The sequence below is a fragment of the Phytophthora infestans genome, genomic scaffold, assembly GCF_000142945.1.
Source record: "Phytophthora infestans T30-4 supercont1.17 genomic scaffold, whole genome shotgun sequence".
Taxonomy (NCBI): domain Eukaryota; phylum Oomycota; class Peronosporomycetes; order Peronosporales; family Peronosporaceae; genus Phytophthora; species Phytophthora infestans.
In genome coordinates, this window is record NW_003303742.1 from 801,758 (window position 1) to 824,341 (window position 22,584).

Sequence of the window (22,584 nt, forward strand, 5' to 3'; positions counted from 1 at the left end):
AACGGTGAACAAGTGGCCTCTCTGGCAGATAATGACGTCGATCCTACGCTGTGTGAAGCCATTTCGTCGGCTGTAGGAGCTCTGCGCTTGGAAACGAGCTGTGTCGTCGCTGCAGCAGTACTGGAAGGGGTCATAAACCGCCTCTACTGCGTCGTCCAAGAGCCTGGGAATGCGGCGTTATGGCTGATAAATGACAAGGACCCCATAGGAATCCAGCTTCTCCGCTTTGCAGCTGGCCGAGAGCTGCTTCGTCTTGCTGGATTCCGAGGATCCTCGCATCCAGACGACGGAAAATCTAGAAACTACGAGCTTCAGCCGCAGCGAGTACGCTTTAGAACGTCCAAAAGTGTTTCAGAAGTACCCCCGTCTCTGGATTCCGCTACGGTATCTAGAATCCAAACTATTGCGTCGATGCTGGCTGGACATTATCGTGGTATGAAAACCCCCTCTGTGAGTGACATTAGCGCCGTATCGAGAGCCATTTCGGCCATGGAACGGAGTTCGGAGAACTGGGCGCGTGTCGTCCAACTAGCTGTCAAGTGTCTGCGGAATGTCGAGAATCAACCCGAGAATTCTCGCTACAGAGAGGTTAATACGGCTACCAACACGTTCACAAAAATTGTGAATTGTGTACAAGGTGGATTGGAGCTCTTTCTATCGATTGGCTTTCGAGAGACCGATTCGGGTACGCTAGCTATTCCTCCGGATAGTTCTCTAACGGAAATACGAGCACGACGACTGGAACTCGAAGTTGGCCTGGCTATACTGCATCAGAGATTAACCTCAAAAGACTCCACCGTTGAGCCTCAAAAGTTGGATCCGAACACTCGAAATGCTCGAAATCTACCAAAGCAACGCCATACTGTCACAAAGCCAATTTTCGGTACTAGAGAGCACTTGGAACACAAGAAACAAATGCTGCACTCGAAAACTCGCCAACAGCCTGAAAAGGTTAATTCGACGAACCGAGGGTACAGAAAAGTGAAAGGTAGTTCAGCCCCTTTGAAGCCACGACCACAGTCCGCGAGGACGTCGATTGACCCAATCGAGCAGGAGATTTTGACCGATTTACCTCGTGGTGGGGTGAAGTCTAGTGACAAGACAAGGAGAACGCTAACTCGACAACGTTCTACTGGAACTTTTCGATCGCCCAATACAATTATTAAGGGACAGGAACGAGCAGAAGGCCGCAAAACGACGCAGCGGAGAGCACCGAACAAGCCACCGCCAGCCGTATAGTAAAAAATTGATTGCATCGGAGAAATGGTAATATTTTATTATTTTAACTTTTTTTCTTACTGAAATTGTAGAATGGCCACACGATGATGTTGGCAGCTGATGCCGCTGCGGGAGACGATTTTATCGTTGTTCGAACGCGTCAGCTCGTGCTGCGAGGGGCATTTATCCGTATTGGAGCGGAGATTCCAAACTTACTCGAGGAGCGAATGGTGGTTAAGGTCACGAGTGACGAACACTCTCCAGGTCTAACGAAGCTTTGCGTTGGAGTTTCTTTACGGTTTTTCCATCCAGCGAAGGCGCTTGTGTCGACTGTTTTGTCACCACCGGAGCTTGCCAAGTGTCTCGCGGTATCCGATACACAGGTGATTTATTTATTGCGAAACTTATTTTTATTTAATATTTTTATTAACTGTTTGATGGTCATTATGAGCTAGACGATGGTACGAGAAATCATTGTCGATATTGCGGTGAGAAGTGCGGAAAAGGCATCGATTCCTATGGAAAAATTTCCCACTGTCTCGAATCTTGAAGCTACGCTGGTGACTTCGTTTGAACCCATTCACATGCTTCCCATTGCTTCGTCGAGTTTGCAACTGGGGCCCTCGATGCGGTACCTTGCAGCTTGTACTAACGACCCTTCCTCTACTGGGGTATCGATTCTAAACGATGAACTATCGATCTGTAAACTACAAGCGTATTGGGAGGGTATACTTGTTCAAACAGGCAAAAACGTGCGTCTCTCTCTACACGACATCAAGCAGATTGTCCGTCGGAATGCCTACCTTTCCTTATTGCGGTCAGAGACGGAGGAAACCGAGTTAAGCAGCCCTGACTCCCAGGTGACATTTGAAGAATTTCAGACGATTTTTCGACTTCCACAACGTTTTCTACGGAATTTTAACGAGGAAAACGAAGCCAGAGTAAAAGTTCCATTGACGTTTTTGAGAAGACATTTCACAAATTTACTGGAAACTTCCACAACTTTTACGAAAGGCTACAAATCCGCTCAAGCGTCTGCGTTACTGCGTCGAGTGTACTGTACAAGGACGTCCAAGACCACATGGTGACTGTATCTGAGGATGTTCATATAGACATGGAAGAGCTTGAGGGAACCATCAGTGTGTGTCAAGACTTGGAACGACTTTTTGTCGACAGCCAGCACTCTGCTCTGCTCTCGTGGCCTGACATCGAGTACTTTGTGAGACACACCAAGCGTTTGTCGACCCCCGAGATGTTTCCTGCACCATTGGACAGAGTGCGTGTGATTGGCAGTGGACAAGTTGCCGAAGTTGCATCCGGGTCCCACACGTCACGACTGGCGATTCTGTACTTTGACGGTAGGATGGAAATTTGGAATCTCTCGAGCAACGGTTCTGTACTGGTGCGTTTGTGTCTCTAATAGAGACTCTATGTCTTGTATTCGCGTCAGCTAATCATAGTTTTATATTCCTTAGGAATCGAAGGCAAATGTGTTATTTTCAACGAAGAATACAACCGACAAGTGTGAGTCAAGTGGCAATAATTTTATGCGAGCTTGGATAGATGCCAATCGATTGGAATCTTCCGACACGTCGTCCCGTCTTCGTCGGTTTAAACGCCGGACAGAAGCGTCTAGTGCGCTCGTTAGCTTTTGTGCGTGGGACTCGGTTATTTGTATCAACTCGTCGATCTTGCAGGAATCTGGTAGTGGGACGTTCCGCTTCTTCCGCTTGGCGAACTATTGCGTGTGTCCCATTCGCCAAGTGGCGGTGAAGTCTGTGGAAGTAAAGCTGCCATCATTACGAGACAAGAAGCAGAGCGACACTGTGTCTTCCAGTGGGATTGTCACGTATTTTAAAGTAGCAGTGGATGGATCCAAGATCGTGTTTCTAACGGGGTGTGAGCGTATTTTATGGCTTGCGTGTGCTGGAAGTGGAGAGATTCTGTGTCATATCAACCTGCAGGTGACTCAGACGAGCAACTATCGGCTTTTGTTCCAGATTGTCGACACACAGTTGCCCTCTGGGGAATTTCGAACGCAGCTGTACGCTACGACCTCAGCGAAATCCTATCGCCACGTTGGGATGTGGATCTTACCACAAGGATCACGAGCAGACGAGGCATTGGAGAGGAAGCGAGTTTTCACCTTTGGAGATACCAAGACGTCGACTACGGTGCATCTTGCTGTCTGTGCTGCTCTGCTCTTTGTCGCGTCTCGAGACGGGGCGATCATCGTCTGGTCAACCGCCAATGACCAAAATTCATCGATTTCTCCTTTGGTGTGTCTTAGAATTCCGTTGCGCAATGAAGAACTACAGTCGCTTAGCTGTCAGACACTTGGAGATGGATACAGTGAAGCCAAGTCCAGTATGATCCAAGTGACCGTGTTACAGCCATTGCATCCTCATTCGCTGAAATTTGCCCTTTACTTGTTCGACGATGGCGAGATTATTTGGGTTACAAGTAGCTGAAAATTTCGACTTGAGACTGGTGACATTGGAGGACTCTGCATTCGAATTTGACACTTTCTTAATGCCTACAAGTGGAGTGGAGCAGAACCCAGCAAGACGAGTGGTGCTGCAGAAGCACCGCATCATTCGAGTGCTTCTCGTTGCGTTACATCCTTCTCGCAGTGGGATTTTTGCTCAAAAATCAGTCAACAATTTTTTCAAAGATCTTGAAAATCATGGAATTTTATGGAAAACGCGAGACGAAATTGTGAAATTTGCAGCGTCGTATCATGAAAATGTCGCTATCCAACTGCAAATGTTCTATAGACACGGAGACGACGAGCAGGTGGAGCTGACTCAGCCGCAGTGTTTAAAACAAGAGAACAACGCAAACGAAACGCAAGTCGCTCCTCCGGTTGTCGTTGTTGGCGCAGTAGTGAAATCAAGAGCTACAGATCAGACCCAATGCCAGATCTGGAAGTTTGCGCTCAACTACTTGAGAGGCAGCGAATTTGAATCAGAGCAGCACCAACTAGACCACGCCAGACGAGCGTTATCTGTGCAAAGCTCTTATCGACTCGAGGCGGATCGTGTGCATCGCTTTCGAGAGGATTTTTCACGTAAAGAGCGAGTGCGCGTGCAGGGCAACAAGTGTTTTAAACTAGTTCAGAATGTGAAAGACAACATCCGAGAGATCATCGCACAGGGCGGGTCTTTAGATGACACGACTGACAGTCTTCTGAGGGGGATAAATTCTTTGATGCTTGCAAATTTTGAGTCACAAATTCACGTTGATCCTGTTGGGAACTTTTTCTCAAAGTTGCTAAGCCAAGTGCCATCCAGCGAGTTCTCTTCGCTTATCGAGTTAATTAAGAGGGAGCATAGCGGTTGCGTTTGTTTCGCTGCTTGGATTGATCGCGTGCTGAAGGAAGTGGCCGCCGCTGAGGAACTTAATCGTGAACAGGGTATCACTTTGGACAGGCTCGGCTTGATCGTGCGTCACGTGGAAGCCACTAGTGTAACAGCTGCAGAGCTAGGCGCGCTGTTTGTGGATCTTGGTCTCACCAACGCATCCGATAGAAACGCATTTCCAAGGCTCGTGGACCAGCTACATCGATTTGTGAGATCTACGCGACCAGACGATACTCTTTTGACACTTGAAGCAACTACGGATGCACTTTATTCGTCACTGTTTGTGGCTGAGTTTATCGTGGAATGCACCCATTTCTTGGGCTTCTTTGACTCTAAAATGTCTCGTTTGTGCTCCTACGTGACCGAGTTACTTGAAAGCGACCAGAGTCAACCTGAGGCATCGTACGCGATGCAGTTGAAGACTCGCAAGTGGCAAACGGAGTTGCGGCAACTAGCTCAACGTCAGAACGCGTTACAGATCGATACTTTTAGAAATGCAGACGTGGACGTTCTGCAGCCTACGGTGGAGGATTTACAGCAGCTCCAGCGATTCCTCAACACCCCTCTACCGTCTGTTGCCCTTAAGGTATCGTCGATAACCCTCGAAAATCGATGCGACTCTATTCGTTCTCGAGATCGATTCGCGATGAACGCTAGTGGGAGAGTAGAGGACCACGAAGATTGCGTTCCGTTAGCCGTACTATGCGTGATCATGGATGGTGACGAGGAAGCGGGAAACAGTTTTAAACAGGAGCTTTTGTTCCTACGCAAGTTGCAGCATGTACGAGCTCGAGACTTTTTCCTACCTGTATGTCTCGATGCTATGAACGCTCCAATTTTTCCTACGGCCAATGGATCGTTGGTGTGTGGAGGCGACAGCGACGAGATTCGTTGCGTCGTTGTGGAGTCGCTGACCGGGTGGACGTCTCTTGCCGAGTGTTTAGAAATCATCCGACTGTCCCCTTCGTCTGTTGCTTACTGGACGCCACTGCTTTGGTCGTGGAGTCTTCGTGTCTTGATGGCGTTGCTTGCCATGCACAGTCAACGATTCAGTGTGAGAGGAAACGTCAACTTGGACATGATCTTAGTATCTCCGGACAGCTGCGATCTTCGCTGGTGTTCACTTTCGGGTGGGGCGTTCCGAGAGAGCGCGGACGATGATCGAATCGATCGAGAAATGGCTCAAACGCTTGGAGTGTTCGTCCGTACTTTGCTGCATCGTATCGAGGATAATGTTGAATCTACTGTGGACACAGTTGGACGAGACCTTGACAACGAAACGCTCTGCAACATGAGGAGGCAACTCCTCCGCTTGGTGGCTAGTAAGAGTGATAAACTCCAGGGGTTGACGGATTTCAGCAGTGTTTCTCAAATTATTGCATGTGGAGTGGGAACTCGAGACGGTGAGACACTTGAAAAACTCTGCGCGCTTGGATTATTGTGCTTACAACCAGCAAATTCTCGACCAGGGATTTTATCACTTTGGACATTTGTCGGACGTCCTGGAATCGAAGTTTTATCGAACGAATCACAGGTTTTAAACACACTATCGAAACATTTAATGACTCTTGTGGAACTCGAGAGACGGCTTCGCAAGTTGAGTCAAGACCTTCGAGTGTGTGTTGAAGAATGTGATGACGAATCGTGCAATAAAAACACCCTGTTGCATGTGGTTAAGAACTGGACAGTGCTTCTCGAACGGTTTTTCCAGCTGAAAACATCGAAAAAGGATTCCCCTGGCACTCGGATATTTGCAACGACATTGGGTCATCTCGTGGATAATCGTGTTCCTTACCAGCTTTGTGCAATCTCGTTGCAGATCTTTACGCAGAGTTTAAAACATGGAAACCGAGACAACGGACATAAGGCGGTTGACATGCTTTTACACAGTTTTGCCGACGCGCTTGAACTTGTGGAAACAAATACGGATTTTAACGAGCTTCAAAGCCACTCACTTTTGATGGCAACCGTGCAGCAAATACTCGAGTGTGTGGTGAGTAGAGCAAGCGGACAAGTGCCACCCAACGTCTCGAATGAAACCTCACTAGACACTGCTGAAAACGCAGTGCTATGGCGACTGAGTGAGCCTTTATTCCGAAACTTATTAGGCATCGAGATGAGAACAAGTAAATACGCAACTTTGCTGCAGTGGCTCGATTCCCGACGCCCACCGTTTGGCTACACAATCGTCGAAAACGACGCTTCTTCTGGACCAAGTGACGAGACGAATCTTTGGTGGGGTGACCACGATCCTCGAATGCCTCGTCATACTCCCAGCAGTTTGGCAGAAGAGGAATTGATGAAAAATGGATGTACTATTGCAACGCCAATGACAGCCAAGTATCTGCGATGTGTCTACGAAACGAAAGAGATTGAGTTCAAACTCACGAGTGGAGTCAGCGTCCCCAAGTTCCGGTTAGCCGCGCTTCAGCAGCTGTTCGGTCCTGCGTTTTTCGAACGGAAACGTAGCTTTCCCATGGTTTTTCTTCGGTCGTTGGTGGCAAATGTATGGAAAGACCTGCGGTTTGAACGCCTCCTCTGTGCACTTCTCCGCGACAGCGACGAGAAGATTGTGTTGGGTGCGTTGTCGCTACTCGACTGCAGTACTCGCATCTTCCGCTTCGATCCCTTACGGAGCTCGAATTCCGCTGTCTATTCGTTTTCCTGCCCAGAGCGAGTTTTTGCCCTGCGTTTGTGTACTCAGAGCGTAGTAATTGAGGTGAAACGCGTGTTGGACACAGCGATTAAAATGCTCAAAGTGCTAGGAGAAAGTGGCGCGTCCAGTGCGTCGAGAAGCCAGCACCCTCTTGTTGCAATCCTTTGTGTGGGGATGTCGTGGCTGGTAAATTGCCTTTATGGCGGCGACCACACGACACAATTCTGGCGTGTGGCGGGGGTTGATCACCTGATAATTGCGAACGGCAACTCAAATTCTCTGCCGTTTTTGAAAGTGAAGGACGCAAATATGATGAATCAGGTTTTTCATAAGGCCCAACGACTCGGCCAAGACACTTGCGCCAAGTGGGGCGTATTTACTACGATGCCATCTAGTCTTTGCCGTAATTGTTCGCCCTTTCGCTTATTGCTAGAAGAGGTAGTTTGTGTTGCGAGTAATCGAGCTGTTGGCTTGATGCGAGCGTTGTTGCTATCTCGGACATTTCGAGAAGAAGCTGTGGATTCCACGGTGGCGCTTCGTGACTTGACCTTCCAGCGAGACCTCATTTCCAGTAGTGACTACGGGAAAGTGAGCCACGCTATCGCTCTGGCCAGAGACATCACGCAGCTGAATGGAACAATCAATGAACAGGTGCAAGTGATTCTGTACGTCAAAACGCTCTTCTCATACCACGCTGCAACCTCGGCGAGAGTTCGTGTGAGTGCATTTGTTCCGGTTTGCAAAGACATTTGGGGCTGGATGGAAACTGCGTGGCGAACTGTGACGCTGCATTCGTCTTCCGCGGATAAACGTGAGAAGATTTCGCGACGTCAAGGGGATGTGGTTACCGCGGGGTTTTCTCTTTTGCACTCGATAATCTCTCATCCAGCGCTCTCGGTAGAGGATATCGGTGAACTGACAGCATTTAAGGCTGAAGACAGTGGCGAACCGGTAAATGTGCTCCAAGAATTAATTTGCTGGATGACAAACCTGGCCAATGCAGCGAGATGTAATGGCAACACAACGGAAACGCTCATTGAAAATGGCGTGGAGTTACTGACCAACGTTGTACAGCTTAGGACATATGATGAAGTGGCTTTTGCCACTTTAAACACTTGTGTGGATATTGGAAAAGTGCTCAACTTGCTGGCAAATAATTCCAGTGAAAACGGTGAATGGAATACGATCTTAAACATCGAAGAGAAGCAAAAACTTTGGTCGATGTTGCTCTATTTCGACAGTCGCGTGGTCACATCTCGAATCCTCGACATGGATTTCTTGGGCTCTGTGGTATTACCACGCCTTCTCAGTCTGAACACGCACTCTAGTGAAACTCAAATCGCAAGTCTCCTTCAAAGATTAGAAGCTGTAATGTTTCTGGAAGTGCTGGTAGCTGCAGCATCTCGCTGTGAAACGAGTGTAAACATTCAGATGCTTTTTGCTGAGTTGTTTAGGCTGTTATTGCACCATGATATCGTCGCGAAGGAAGCTGCTTTTTTACGGAAACTGAATCATTCCAGTAATTTATCGAGGAAACATGTTGCTGTGTGCAAACGTGTCATGCAAGTGGTGTTTTGTATCTGCGTCGACTTCTCAGCACAAAGTCCCAGTCGGATATTCCTTGACAAACTCGAAGCAGTGGGAGTCCCAACTTGGGTTGTTGCTTTTCACCAGGCGCGGGAAACAAGACCAGGCAACTCTGAACCTCGTGTTGACGTGTTCTGGAAAGAATGGCACGGAAAGGCAACGAAAGCAAGTGAACCCATCAAACTGGTGCACCGTTCCTCGGAGACGGCATCACGTCATCGCATACAGAAGCAACCAAGTGTCAAAGTGGGAACAATGAGGTCGGATGAAGACAAAGGCAAGTTGAAGAGGTCTCTGGTGTCGGTCTCACCCGTTAAAGTGGCTGATTTGGCGGAGAGCCAAACTTCAACTCGAGCTAAGAAAAACCCAAGCGTTATCCAAACTCGGTTGAATTTTGATGCAGAATCGGCGTTGCATCTCGTAAAGCGATCCACACAAAACGGAAGAGATAAGCGCAGAGACGCAACAGATGACGAAGCTTTAGACTCCGATGCGTATTCACCGTTTCCGGAAAGAAGTACATCCCAGGAGGAAAACCGAAAATTCTCAAGACGAAGTAGTGCAAAAAGAAAACCCTTAGAGAACAAGTCGGCAAAAGAGGGGAAACGGAAACGAGACCTCGAAAGCAACAGCTCTGATGGTGGGTTATCGGCGTCCTGTAATCGACCTCGAAAGCCTCGACAAGGCCGTGAAATAGCGAAAAAGAATTCCAAACCACAAAATGAAGCGCTGCGAGTGATTTTCAAAAAGTACGACGTGGATGGCGACGGAGCCATCAGCTTTATCGACTTGCGGCGAGCAATGGATGGGCAAATGGCTAGACAAAGTCGTCGCCTCTCGGATTTGGAAATTCAGCGCTGGATTGCCGATAAGGACCGTAGTGGACAGGGTGTCGTCAGCTTTGAGGACTTTGCCGTTGCCTTTCAGAGGCAAGTGAGCCTGTGATACTTGAGACGTTCATCGTAGTTGAAGTTGACATAATATAACCGTTATTTTTCTTTTTTGTTGCCGGTGTTTGAAGGTGCAAGTGTACATGAACGTCGGAAGATCCGGTTTCGGTGGGTTGACTAGTCGCGTCGCGCGTTGTGGAAGACGTTTCAGACTAGTGAAGAGCGCTATAATAATAAAAGCAATTGACGCGAGTTGCTTCCAGTTATCCGCAAGTGTGGAGACCACCGCTCGCCTCGGGCAAGTCGGCGCCTCGCGCGCACATTGAAGTTGCACATCGTGGCTGCACCGGACGTCTGAATCGATACCCCTTCTCATGCTTGCACTGCGCGGTGCTTGGCGCCCCAGCTTACACTATTAAATAACTTACGTTAGCCTTAAATAACTTACGTTAGCCAAAGGTGTCGGCCTGGAGGTTGAAAAATAGGCTTCATGAAAGTGGGTACGGGTGCATTTGTCTACCTATTTTGCGCTGCTGGATATTTCGAAGGCAATGTACATCTTGGTCCACCACCTTCTTGCAGCCAGCGATAATGCTGGCCACCGCCGAGCTTTGCTCCGCCTTCAATAAAGGCGCACGTGTTACTCGCGGTTGCTGCACGCGCAGTATGTACTGTGCACATAGGGTTTTTTGCTGAAAAAAAAAGAAGTCCATTGTCTCGAATAAAAATGTGTGCTGGTCCAAAAAGAACGAATGCGTTGCTTACAAATTCCAAGACAAAGGGGTCAGAAACGGGACGGACAAAAAACGCCTATCCCTCTCTCCCTGTGTGTCTGTCGGTCGTCTGTCTACCTTCTGGCACTGGTCCTTTAGCACTCTTCCTTCTCCATCGCACGCTCGCTCGCGTCATCGCTATCGTCTGCTGCGATGGCGTCTCCAGCGGCAGTGGGGAGAGCGCGACTTGCAGCCAAAGGAGCTGCCACCATCTACGACTCGTATCCGCTGAGCCTTCGCACATTCCTGGTCGAAGGCCCGCAGCCCTTTGTGCGTTCCGTATCGCACTCGATGGAAGACCCGACGCAAAAGATCATGGCCGTCGATGACGACGACTTCCTCAGCAACCTGCACAATACGTCATCCTCCGTTGGCACCATCGACCTGAATGACGGAGTGGTAAAGTCTCAGTTTAATAAATCCGTGAATTATTTGCCAAGTGGCAAAAAAACAAGAAACTAACTGGCAAAACTGCGTGTGTCCGATGCAACAGAGAACAGGGACGACGGCGCGTTCCACAGCGCTGTGCAGTACGTTTGGCAAGTTCCACAACGAGGTGTTCGAGACGAAAGAGCGCTCCAAAGTGCTCAGCGCGTTACGCCATCGCGGTAAAGCAGCGAAAACTGCGTCCAGGATGAAACAGCGCACTCCAATGCGACCTATAGCGCCGTCGACGTTCACTGCGGACGACGTACTTCGCGCTGGCACACTGACGAAACAGGGCAGCTGGCGACGCAACTGGAAAACGAGGTTTTTCATTCTTCGAAGCGACTGTCCGAGTTTGTGTTACTTCACGTCCGAGGACAAATTGGAGCTGTTAGGCGAGATCCCCGTCACCGAAGACACGATCGTATTGGACCGCAGTGGCGGGGGTCACGCCCCGTTCCGGTTCCAGATCCGAACCGATGCGCACACGCTCTTGCTGGAAGCCGAGAGCCGCGAGAACCAGAAGCGGTGGATCGATTCGTGCCAAGAACTGGCCGACGCCATCCGAGCGTCGAAATTCGCGGTCAACAATTCCGTGTCGAGTTTTTCCATGGACGGTCGTCGTTCGTCACTAGTGCGAGGGACTGCCGTACACACTTTCCGTCCCACTGAAAAAAATGTCTCTGCTTTATTGGAGGCGAGTGCGTCATCATCACAGAACTGGGACGACACGGAAATTAGCGGGGTGGACGACGTGGAGATGAGCACGAGGAGGCACCACAACCCGCATCGACTCACTAGCAGCAGTGCCAGTGGCTCCACGCGGTCTGCAACACCGGAAAACACGCCGCGTCGATTATATGACTTGTCAATCTCAGTGATGATGGGCAGACACAGCAAACTGGCAAAATCAGTGGAACATTTGGATAAGGATAAAGACCGCACGGGCTGTTTCGTCACTGTCAGTGGCTACATCCGCAGTAGCAACACGCTTGTGGAACTTGGCGTGACCGATGCAGTCAAACTGACGACGTTAGTGGCCACGTGTATAGCAGCTTGTGGCACCTCGGGGGATCCAGCTCCCGTGCCCTTTTCGGTTGTTATGACGGCGGAACTGGAGCGATATGACCAACTCCGACTGGCGTTGTGCAAGACGCAACTTTCGCAGAGTCCGGGTAATGTTCAAGGCACTTTTGGAGTGGGGAGGTGTCTGCTGGATGGACAGTTGTTAGGCTCGACGCCGTGTGCAGTGACAGTGACAGAACGCAGTACGTCGTCCAGAGATTCCCTTGTTACGAACAATCCAATGCCACAGAAGAAAGTTGGAGAACCGGGTGGCCCTCTACCCGTCGGAAGTGGGTCGTCTTCGAGTCTATTTAGTGACAGTGAGAGTGTACATCTAGTGGTTCAAGCGTTCCGGTCAGTGCCGCCACAAAGCGTGCTCCCGACTACAGGCGTGGACATGGCAAATGCCAAGTATCTTATCCCCACAACGCTTGCTCCTGGTCGCGAGACGGCTGGCAAGATGGCTACAGCAACACGTAATGACTTTTACGGTGCGATTCGTGGCAGCGACGTGCGGACGTTTATGGAGAACGACACGTTCCTCACTGGTACCGGGTTGGGGGCTCTGAATGAGGCTCCGAACGGCAACCTTCGCTTTGTGGCGGTGGATGAGATTCTGCGAGTGCCGCGAAGTACTTTTGCATTGCCGATTGCGTATTTAGATTTCCTCGAAGAGCAAGCGTTGGAACGAACAAGATGGCTACAGAAGCAGTTGCACGCGAAGCTTGCTGCCCCTCGTGAAGTCGAGCGATTGAATACGGAGCTGGAGTTCTTGCGGAAGAAGCAGGAAGAGTATCTCAAGCAGCGCCAGTTCCTCATCCGACAGGAAAAACGCTTACTGGACGAGCAAAAGGATGGCAAGTTCTTCTTGGCAGCTAAGCGTGCTGGTACGGTCTCTGTGGCCAATGAAAGAGAGTCCTTGGGAGCTTCCAATTCGTCTGCGGCGAGTGCAGCATCGACAGCAGAGACGGAAGCGGTGGCTCCGTTCAAGCGGAGTACGTACAAAAACCTCAACTTGTGGCAGTTTCTGCCCACCAACATGCAGGACCAGTTCCTCTGCACGTACAAGCCTCCGACCAGCAGCAAACAGGGACGTAGTGTCCCTCTTTCGTCTCGACCTTTTGTGTGGCACACCATGACTATGGGCTGCCCTGCAGCACACACCAAGGGCTTCGCAAACGGAGGCTTCCCGTCTACGGCTGCAATCTTGACCGTCACCCCGACCGGTGCGTCGGAAGACGAGTCTCTACTGGAAAGCAGCAACGACGAGGAAATCCAGAGTCCGACATCGCCTGTGTCGGCATCTTCAACGCAGACGACAGCGACCACGGACGACTCGTTGGCAGCGTTCAAGCTGCGTCTGGACCTGCAGGACCGTCTTACTGTGATCGGCAGTCAGATTCTATCGGCCACAGCGGCTTGTTTACTGGCGTCGCTGGACTTGGCGCTCAGTGGGAGCGCCTTGCATCAAGCGCAGATCGACCGGGCGCCGACGTTTGGCTTTCTTATGAACTTTGAGTCGCTGTTGAGTACACAGGGCAAAGAGTACGGTATGCTGGAGGACTTTGCCGCTGGCGCACGGTGGCTACGCAACGTATTTATCCAGTTCCGACGACACACAACCACAGGCACTTTCTTCTCTTTGAAGAAGTATACACCGTCGGGATCCAACGCGAACGACAACAACTGCTTGCTGCTTACCATGGGCATCGATGACGAGCACGTGTCGGTGTTGCCACCGTCTCTCGTCTCGGGTGACGGTGTCGTTCACATCCGCTGCGTTCTCTTCTCCCAAGGAGTCAACGAGAAGCAGAGTCTAGTACACGCGTACAAGTCCAGCGCTGTCAAGCTACAGGAGCGTGTGAACCGGGACAATCTGATCGAACTGAAGCGAATCTACACTCTGTATCGACAGCTTCGAACCGAAGAAACGGAGAACCGTGTACGACAAAGCCGTCGACTGCGAGCCAGCAGCTCCGTCTCGTCTTCTGCCATCGATGACGCGGACGAAGCTGCAATGGCCATCGACCGCCACGATCTGCAAGCTCTGGACGATCTACTGGTGCAGATTGAGCACCACATTTGCTCTCCGACGAGTCAGTACAAGAAGAACGTGGCGCTCTTGATGGATTCCTCGGATTTCTGCCGAGCTCTTGGGGGAGCGCGGGTGACGTGCTGCAAGAGCGGCAAGGACCGTACGGCCATGTCCGTGACGCTCGAGCAGGCGCGACTGCTGTGCGCTGACCTGCAGGCCTCTCAAGGTGCTGCGCTGTGTGCGAACATGCGGCTCTATGGTGTGCGTCGTCGCAACGTCTTCATGAACACCAAGGCGGACAAATTCGCCTTCAACGAGGTGCAGCGCAAAATGCTGCCCGACTGCTACAAACCGCCGGCGGGCACATACAAGTCCGGCAAAACATAAAGCAACAGGACGACAAGTTCGCGATGAGAAGCGGACGAAGTGAAATAAATGCGAGTCCACGGCTGCGACCGTGGTGTTAATATTTAGGTGGAAGCGTGCTTAGAGGTCAGTGGAAAGCAACTCGTGGCGTGGCTTGGTCGCAAATAACCCCGACGTGACAAGCCAGGTGTGCAGCTCTGGCGAGATCCAAGCTGGCTGGTGATAAAGCGGTCGCCGTCTGGTTGAGGTTGTGTCGGCAACTCTTTCTTGCTCTTCGCTTATAGATGGAGTTGTCGTCGCCTCAGTGTTGCCAGTAGATAAAGGCGTCTGCGCAGAGTAGTCACGATAAGTGCCACATAGAGTTAGTAGCCATGCACAACCAGAGTCAATCTACCAGTTATCATGAGCCCTCCAACTCACCTCGTTGCTATCTAAATCATTGTTGTTACAGGTGAGGGCGTTGTCCTCGTCTTCGTCATCAACGTCGCTTTCTAGATTGTCACCGTCACTTTCTTGCTCGTCGTCCTCGCTACGATGAGCTTCTTGATAGTCTTCTTCATCCGTCGCGTTGGGCTGGAGGATGCTGCTGCTATTCCACTTCAGTGGTGGTAGAGGCATTGAGCTTGCTCGAGAAAGGGCCTGGGTATTCACGCCTAGACGCTGCACTAAGCGAGCAGCATTGATGCCTGCAATGTCTTGCCGAGCATGATCCACGATGTAGTCGGCCGAAGCATGAGGTGGCCACGAGGCATGCGACGCCTGCCAAGAGCGTCGAGATCGACGGCGCAATCGACGACGCACCCGTTTTCGCAGTCGCTTCCGTCGAACTGGCGACCGCAAAGGGCTTTGTCGTTCGTCTAAAGGAGTAGGTAGGAGCATGCAAATGTCGAAAGTGAGAGGACCCTGTAATGCACGCGGTAGTCGCTTGGCTACTTTGCGTACAGCGTGTACGGGTGAGGTTGGAGAAGACTTAATTGGTGATTGTTGCTGAGGTGGCAAAGTTGTGGCAGCACTGAGAGTTCGTTGAGGAGTGCTTGAGAGCGGTTTATCGGTGTTGAAGGGCAGCGAGCTGCCAATCGGACGATTTGGACTCGCTAGCGTAGGCACCTGGTTGTCTCCTAAGGACTGTGTCGAAAGGCGAGCCATGAGCGCCATCATGTTTAGAAACCGCTCACCAAGTCTCAGCTCTGATTGTGCGACCTCGTGGTTGTCAACTTCTCCTCCCTCCTCTTCATTACCCGCTTTGGACTCCTGTGGAGGTTCCAGCTGGTCGTCTGATTCCTTGAAAGTGTCGCCGATTGATTCACGCCGCGCAGGATGCGGTGGAGACGGAGAAGCGCCGTCTGGTTCGTCTCGAGGTCGCTCAGAAGTCTGGTTCTGCTGCTTTGAGTGTTTAATGCTGCCCGCTACCTTCTTCTTGGCTCGCACTGCATGGTTCAGATATCCACGAGGCACCAGCGCCAGCGATGGTACCTTGCGAGTCGACACATCGAAAGCCGAGCACGACGCCGAGCCAAGTAGTGGCATCCCCGAACGCTGGCGAGTAATGTTTGGAAGTAGAAGTGAAGGTTTCAAAATTGTATTAAACCGAGCCACAGGCCCTGCATATTAATACCGGTACTCGTATTGTAAAGAAAAAAAGCTAAAATAGAAGGCTTCATCATTTGGTTTCAAAATTATATTTTGAATTCTACTTGACAATAATTGCGACACCAACTTTGTCGGTGCCACTCAATCCAATATGCCCCGCCGCAATCCGAGCGCTTCCGCCAGCGATGATACTCGTCGCGAGGCGCCGCTCCAGGCCGTGCTCTTCGCCGACTCGTACTCCGAGACGTTCCGCCCCATCACACTGACGCTGCCAAAGGTTCTTCTTCCGCTTGCCAACGTCCCAATGCTCGAATACTCGCTCGAGTTCCTCGCTGCGTCGGGTGTCCAGGAAGTTTTGCTCTTCTGCACAGGCCACGCCGAGGCCATCGAGCGCTTCATCGACAACGAGTCGCAAGTGGCAAAGCGTCTGGACGTCACGTGCGTCAGTAGTCCTAGCTGCCTCACAGCCGGCGACGCCCTTCGCGAACTGGACCGCCGTCAGTTGGTTCAGAGCAACCCGTTCGTCCTAATGAGTGGCGACGTGGTCGCCAACGTGGACCTACAGGCAGCGATCGCCGAACACAAGAGCCGCAAGAAGGCGGACCCGAACTGCATCATGACGAGCATCTTTAAGGAACTGCGACCCAATTTCGCCACGAGCGTCCGTCCGCTGGATGCCGAGCTGGTTGTGGGCGTGGACGCTGCCACGTCGCAGCTCGTTCTGTACGAGGACGAGCCCGATCGTCGCAGTACACGTCTCGCGACTCTGTTTCTCGAGGACCACGCCCAGATCGCGCTACGTAGTGACCTCCTGGACTGCTATTTGGACATTTGTTCCCCCGAAGTGCTGCTCAAATTCGCCGAAGACTTCGACTACCAAGATTTGAGACGAGATTTCCTCCATAACGAGGTGCAGAACTACGAGTTGGGCAAAAAGTTCTTCGTTAAGGTCATTACAGACGAGTTTGCAGCCAGAGTGATGGACCCCAGGACGTACGCCGGCGTCTCGCAGGCGATTCTGCAACGCTGGGTGTTCCCAATGGTCCCGGATGCCAATTATCTCGGCGCGGGAGCTGTGACCCACTACGAATACCTGCGTGGCATGCGCTACAAAGACGCCAATGTGACGCTGGCCAGGACGTGCGACGTCCAACGCGAGTGCATCTTGGGAGCGGGGACGACGATTGCAGAGCACACACGTGTGCGGAAGAGCGCCGTCGGTAAGAACTGTGCGATCGGCGAGAAGGTGACGATCGACGGGAGCTTCTTGTGGTCCAATGTGGTCGTGGAAGACGGCGCCGTCGTGACGAACGCCATCTTGTGTGACAACGTGGTGGTGAAGCGCGGAGCTGTCATTGGTGAGGGCTGCGTGCTCTCGTTCGGTGTGGTTATTGGCGAGGGCTTCACGTTGCCGCCGTTCACGAAGGTGACGAAGAGTTTGGTACAGGTAGAAGACGATGGGTTCTTCTCAGATGGAGACGAGGAGGCTTCGACACAGGAGCACCAAGCGACAGATAACACGCCGATCCAGTGGGACCCGAAGGAGGTTGGCGTTGGCGGCGTCGGACGCATCTGGACACTGGACGAGGACGACATTGAAGTGGATTCGGACAGCGAAGACGAAGACGAGGAGCAACTCGAAGCCAAGAAACAGGCACGTCGCCTGGAGAAGCTTAAGAGCACTTTGATTGGAGCAAATGATGTCGTGTCCAAGAAGATGCACCGCTGGGAGGAATGGGACACGCTCAGCTCGTCAGAGGAAGAAGACGAGGACGAAGATGACCTTCTCGCTGAGGCTAACGCGACGGCGTTGGAGGTGCCGTTCCAGCAGATTATCCGCGAGAACGTGTACACTGGCGATGCGGCAGGACACAACGTGGACGATCTTTTCATGGAGATTAAGAGCTTCAAGTTCGCTCAGAACCGGTCATTCGCCGAGGTGATTGGAGCCATTGTGCCTGGTCTCTTGGACTTAATCCCGACGGGTAATGGACAGTCGGCGATGGCGATTCTGGGCGATGTGCGTGCCAAGTTCCAGAAGTGGAGCTCGGTGATTAAACGGTGTCTAGTGGAACAGGAGGACCAAGTGGCTATTGTGGACGCACTCGAAGGATACTGTGCCGAGCCGGAGGAGCGTCGGGCGTTGTGGCTCCCGCTCTTCCGATTTCTGTTGCAGACTGTGTACGATCTGGAGTGGGTCGGGGAAGATGTGATCCTGGAATGGCACGAGGCCCAACAGGCAAATGTCGATGAGGAAGAAACTTTGGATGCTGTTGGTGCTGCATCCAAGAAGGATATACAAGAGTTTATTGACTGGCTACAGGAGTCTGACGATGATGACGAAGACGACGACTCTGAGGAGGACTCGGACGAAGAGTAAGGTCGGATAGATGTGTGCTTGTCCGATATTAAGATCACGACGTCGTTTGATTACCCTCTTTTTGATCCGGGGATGCTTGAAATTATCTGCCCGCGTGTTGGCATTGCACGAGGGAGTAGATAGCTAACTCATTGATGCTTGTTCCCACGTCTAAGTACTACTTGTACATAGTAGTCGTGCTTTCCAGGTCTACACCCAATGGCCCCTTTCAGCAAAAATATAACCTGGAACCTGAAAAAAAAAAGTTCCAAGCTTTGTTTTTCCCATGCGTTCAGCAAATCTTCCCCTGGAGGTGCTGCGTGCTCTCCACAATCATTCTGGCTATATATTCTAAGAGGTCGCGGCCCATGAACGTCGGACTGCTGCATCTACAGTCTCCGGTATCGTGCGCGAGGTGTCGTCCATTGTATGCCAAGAGCTCACGGATTTAGTAGCTTTCCCCCCTTTGGTACAATGTGCTTCCCATTTTACTGAGTTGTGTGGTGTGCCACAGATTGTGGGCTGTATTGATGGATCACATATACCTATTGCTCGACCTAGCGATGATGGAGACATGTATTACAATCGAAAATGCTGGTATAGTGTAGTATTGCAAGCCGTTGTCGATTGGAGGGGGAGGTTTTGCGACCTGGATTGCAAGTGGCCAGGACGCGTAGGTGACAGTCGTGTGTTTCGCAACAGCACATTGGGTCGGGTGTTTCCCAGTGTGTCTGCGGCTGCGGCAAGTGTGGCGATACCGACTGGAGATGACACCCATGTAAATCTGCCACCGTTTTTGCTAGGAGATTCTGGCTATCAAAATACCAATTTCTTAGTGACAACATTTGAGCTGGCGGAGACAGAAGATGAACTTTGCAAAGACCTCAACGAGCATCTTACTCGCGCACGTTACCGTGTAGAATGTGCGTTTGGACAGCTCAAATGTAGGTGGCGCATTTTGCTCCGGGGGGTCGATTTGGACACGGAGATTGCTCCAGACATTGTGTACGCTTTGTGCATCATTCAAAACTTCCTAATGGACTACAGTGATACTGTCGCTATCGATGAAGAAGAAGTAAAGAGTGTATTGCAGGAGTACGAAAGAAAATTCCCACAGCCTCAAACGGAGCTCGAGCCAGCTATGACTAACAACTTACGAGAAAAACTAAAGCAGTGGTGGGCATTTCGTCGCTCGTAACGTGGCAAAATGCGTTAGAGCTTGTCCAAGAAAGCTCGCAATAGCGTCATGTGCTCATCATGTTGCTGGCGGCGCTGGCTTAGCTCTTCTGCGTGCAATAGACGTGCTTGAGCAGTCCTTGGAGTTTATCTTCTATTGCCTTCTTTGAACGCTAAGTCGACGGGACGGCAGCTTGGTAAGCAACGAAAATGCGCTCGTTAAACATCGTCGTCTTCTCGTCCTTGGCTCGACCACTTCTGTACACAGCGCGCCACGCGCGCACCAGAGCAAGGATCGTGATGTCGGTCCAGTTGCGCTTGAAGTCAGAGATCGCAGGCTCTAGAGCTCGCACAGACGCAGGTTCCGCAGAGCCCAGGGGCTCTGCCTCGGGCTCTCCGCTATCCATGCGCAGGCTGAAGGGGGGGGAGTGAAAATGAGTGCCACGGAGAATCTATCCAGTCTCACAAGTTCCACGTTTCAGGGACCTCTTCCGCTCCCTAAAACTTTGGCACTGAACCGAGGTTTACTTGGAACTTTTAGTGACTTTTTTTGCGGTTGGAGGAGAAAAAAGTGGTATGCTGAAAGTGTTTTCCCTCGAACCTAGAAAAAAACTTCCAGGTTAGAGGTTCCAACGTTTTGCTGAAAGGGGCCAATGACAATGCGTACCCCGTTTTTGCTGTTTAGGGATTCAGTATTGATCTTAATATTATCTGTCTTATTAGGGGTTATCACGGTTGGAAAGTAATGGTTTTCCACCAATCATAACTAACCTTCACTGGCCTTCCACTTTTTCAAGAAAGTGGAAGCGAAGATTTAATTTGATTGGCCAGTCAAACATACTTTCCAACCACACGAGCGCTTTACCCGAACAACGGACAGAAGAACCCTAATAATAGCTACTATTTGATACGATTTGGCACCCTCGATAATATTTTCAAACATTTTCAATGTGCAAATTGTACGGGTGCGTTTTTGCTGTTCGAGGTACATGTATTCCTGCCCTTTAAAACACTTTATCTGTGGTTGAAACTTGCGTCGTCAGATTGCCACTTGATTTTGTCTAAATATCACACTTACCCGGGATCCTTTTTGAAAGACTTTGAGCTTCTATTCGTACTTAGCTGAGACAATTCGCACATAATCGCAGCAAATCTAATCTAAAATTGGCAGTGACTCACTGCCACTTTTTTTGGTCACTGGCCATGGAGTGTGTCAATATATTTACCTTTACCATACTTTACTCCAGTCAAACGAAACGCGACCACCCTATTATTAATAGCGTTTTTTGTTGTCCAGATAAAAAAATGATAGATTATCGATCACTGACTTCTTGGTACACAGAAAAAAAACTGGTAGGAGAAGTTGCAAGTTGCAACTTGCAACTACATGTACCCAAAAATCGGCCAGCCAGCTTTTATTGACAACACCTATGATACTACACACTGCAACATTATGTTTAAAAGGTTCTTTCTGATATGGCAACTTTCACATCTCGAGTACAGCTCGTAACAGACATTGTATCGCTGCAGTGATCACCGACGGTTGCCTCTCTACTCATTGACCAAGCTGACGAATATCATGTGAGTAGAGTGCACATAGCAGGAGCCTCCCAGCCCCCGCCATCGCTCGGGTTGCCGTCCTATTACGCACACTATGAAAGAACAGCTCTAGGAAGAAAGCTCGCAGGTAATACACGACCTAGAAGGCGCATTGCAATATACGCTTGCTCACGATTCACCACCAAAGAGAGCGCGAAGCTGATGTATTTCTGCACAGCTAACTACGCCAGCTCAAGTGCCTAGCAATGACACTCAAAATGGGCGTCAAGGTTCCCATGCATCACCCAGAACCAACAATGCAACGAACAAAACTAGCTCCAGGACCAATAATGCAGTCGCTAGCTGTTCAGACAGCAGGAAGGTCAAGAAGGGTAAGCCCACCTCAGCCAAGTGAAGCGCAGCTGATGGCATCACTGCACAACTCTCTAACAAGAAGGCCTGTAAAGGCTCAAAATCCGCTGCTGAAAAAACCAAACAAGGAACAAGTATGCGCTGGATTGTTGAGCTTGCTGGTCTGGCAGTTGAGGCTCGCTATAAGTACAAGCTGATTCTGGACAAGTTTGCTTTGAAAGCCTCAGACACGAAGGCGATCCGAGACATGTGGATGGATACTATCAATATGCTTCATCAACGCGCTTTAGCTGAGCATACATGGGGCAATGGTGAGCCCCAGGTGGCGTCCGTCAAACATTTCAAGAACAAGCTAAATAGCATTCGATCAGCCTACAAATTAAAGCGATCTCGTTTAAAGGCCACTGGGGGACCGCGTCCGTGACAGCCACTCCTACAGCAATGAGAACGAAGAAATTTGCAAATATCCAGAAATACCCCCGTTTATTTTTCTTGTCTCTAAAGCCGGCTGCATCGGACTTTGACAGCCTAGAAACAAGCAAAATCACTCACGTGTGACCCCTCAATGTATCTCCGCAGACTGCGGCGCAGTACTGCGAAGCTTTGGGCGCAGAGCTGTCATTACGTTGTGACGTGTAACTCACCATTCGGGATGTATTGGTGAGGCATTCACCGAGTTGGGCACTGTAGTCGGTGATGATTTGTCTAGCAGTTAGTGGTGCCAACGTTCCGTGCGGGAACGTTCGTGAACTACTGTGGTACTCTGCTATTCGAGCTTGGCTCGAACTCCCTCCGAGCTCCCTCCTCCCTCCCTTTGCCCCCACTGAGCTCCAAATACGATTGGTGTTTGGGCATACAAAAACAATGATTAACATCTCGAGAAAATGATCGCAGCTCAGCTATACTTTATTATCTGATGCATAGCCAGCAGCTTCGGCGGACGCCTCAGCGTCCAGGGCGTCGACAGGAGCGTCCGCCATCTTTGCCCATATCTGCACGCAGGCATCCGCGACGGCTTTTGTTCAACGCGACTGGAGATGACGCTGACAGTCGTTTGACCTCTACTCAGAGCTCGACACCGGCACCTCAACCTTCTGTTCAAGTCGACTTCACTGAGCTGGAGAGGGACATCATTCGCGAGACTGGGTTGCGGCTCTTTGTCATGAAGAG

General features: G+C 50.7%; 5 protein-coding genes across 5 annotated transcripts; 4 read left to right on the plus strand and 1 right to left on the minus strand.

Annotated features, from left to right (window-relative positions):
- Window positions 1–6,540: 6,540 nt before the first annotated feature.
- Window positions 6,541–7,109, plus strand: PITG_09928 (uncharacterized protein; the record flags this gene model as incomplete). Its single annotated transcript, XM_002902429.1, has 2 exons — window positions 6,541–7,028; window positions 7,097–7,109. The coding sequence occupies 2 exons, from the start codon at window positions 6,541–6,543 to the stop codon at window positions 7,107–7,109; spliced, it is 501 nt and encodes a 166-aa protein (XP_002902475.1).
- Window positions 7,110–7,329: 220 nt separating this feature from the next.
- PITG_09929 (uncharacterized protein) lies at window positions 7,330–8,020 on the plus strand (the record flags this gene model as incomplete). The annotated part of the gene is made up of 4 exons (XM_002902430.1): window positions 7,330–7,557; window positions 7,603–7,690; window positions 7,796–7,905; window positions 7,982–8,020. The coding sequence occupies 4 exons, from the start codon at window positions 7,330–7,332 to the stop codon at window positions 8,018–8,020; spliced, it is 465 nt and encodes a 154-aa protein (XP_002902476.1).
- A 2,565-nt stretch (window positions 8,021–10,585) lies between these two features.
- On the plus strand, window positions 10,586–14,399 carry PITG_09930 (type II inositol-3,4-bisphosphate 4-phosphatase, putative; the record flags this gene model as incomplete). The annotated part of the gene is made up of 2 exons (XM_002902431.1): window positions 10,586–10,885; window positions 10,980–14,399. The coding sequence occupies 2 exons, from the start codon at window positions 10,640–10,642 to the stop codon at window positions 14,397–14,399; spliced, it is 3,666 nt and encodes a 1,221-aa protein (XP_002902477.1).
- Window positions 14,400–14,498: 99 nt separating this feature from the next.
- PITG_09931 (uncharacterized protein) lies at window positions 14,499–15,257 on the minus strand (the record flags this gene model as incomplete). The annotated part of the gene is made up of 3 exons (XM_002902432.1): window positions 14,499–14,648; window positions 14,759–14,768; window positions 14,977–15,257. The coding sequence occupies 3 exons, from the start codon at window positions 15,255–15,257 to the stop codon at window positions 14,499–14,501; spliced, it is 441 nt and encodes a 146-aa protein (XP_002902478.1).
- An 862-nt stretch (window positions 15,258–16,119) lies between these two features.
- PITG_09932 (translation initiation factor eIF-2B subunit epsilon, putative) lies at window positions 16,120–18,403 on the plus strand (the record flags this gene model as incomplete). The annotated part of the gene is made up of 1 exon (XM_002902433.1): window positions 16,120–18,403. One exon carries the CDS (start codon window positions 16,120–16,122, stop codon window positions 18,346–18,348), a length of 2,229 nt encoding a protein of 742 aa, XP_002902479.1.
- Window positions 18,404–22,584: the final 4,181 nt, after the last annotated feature.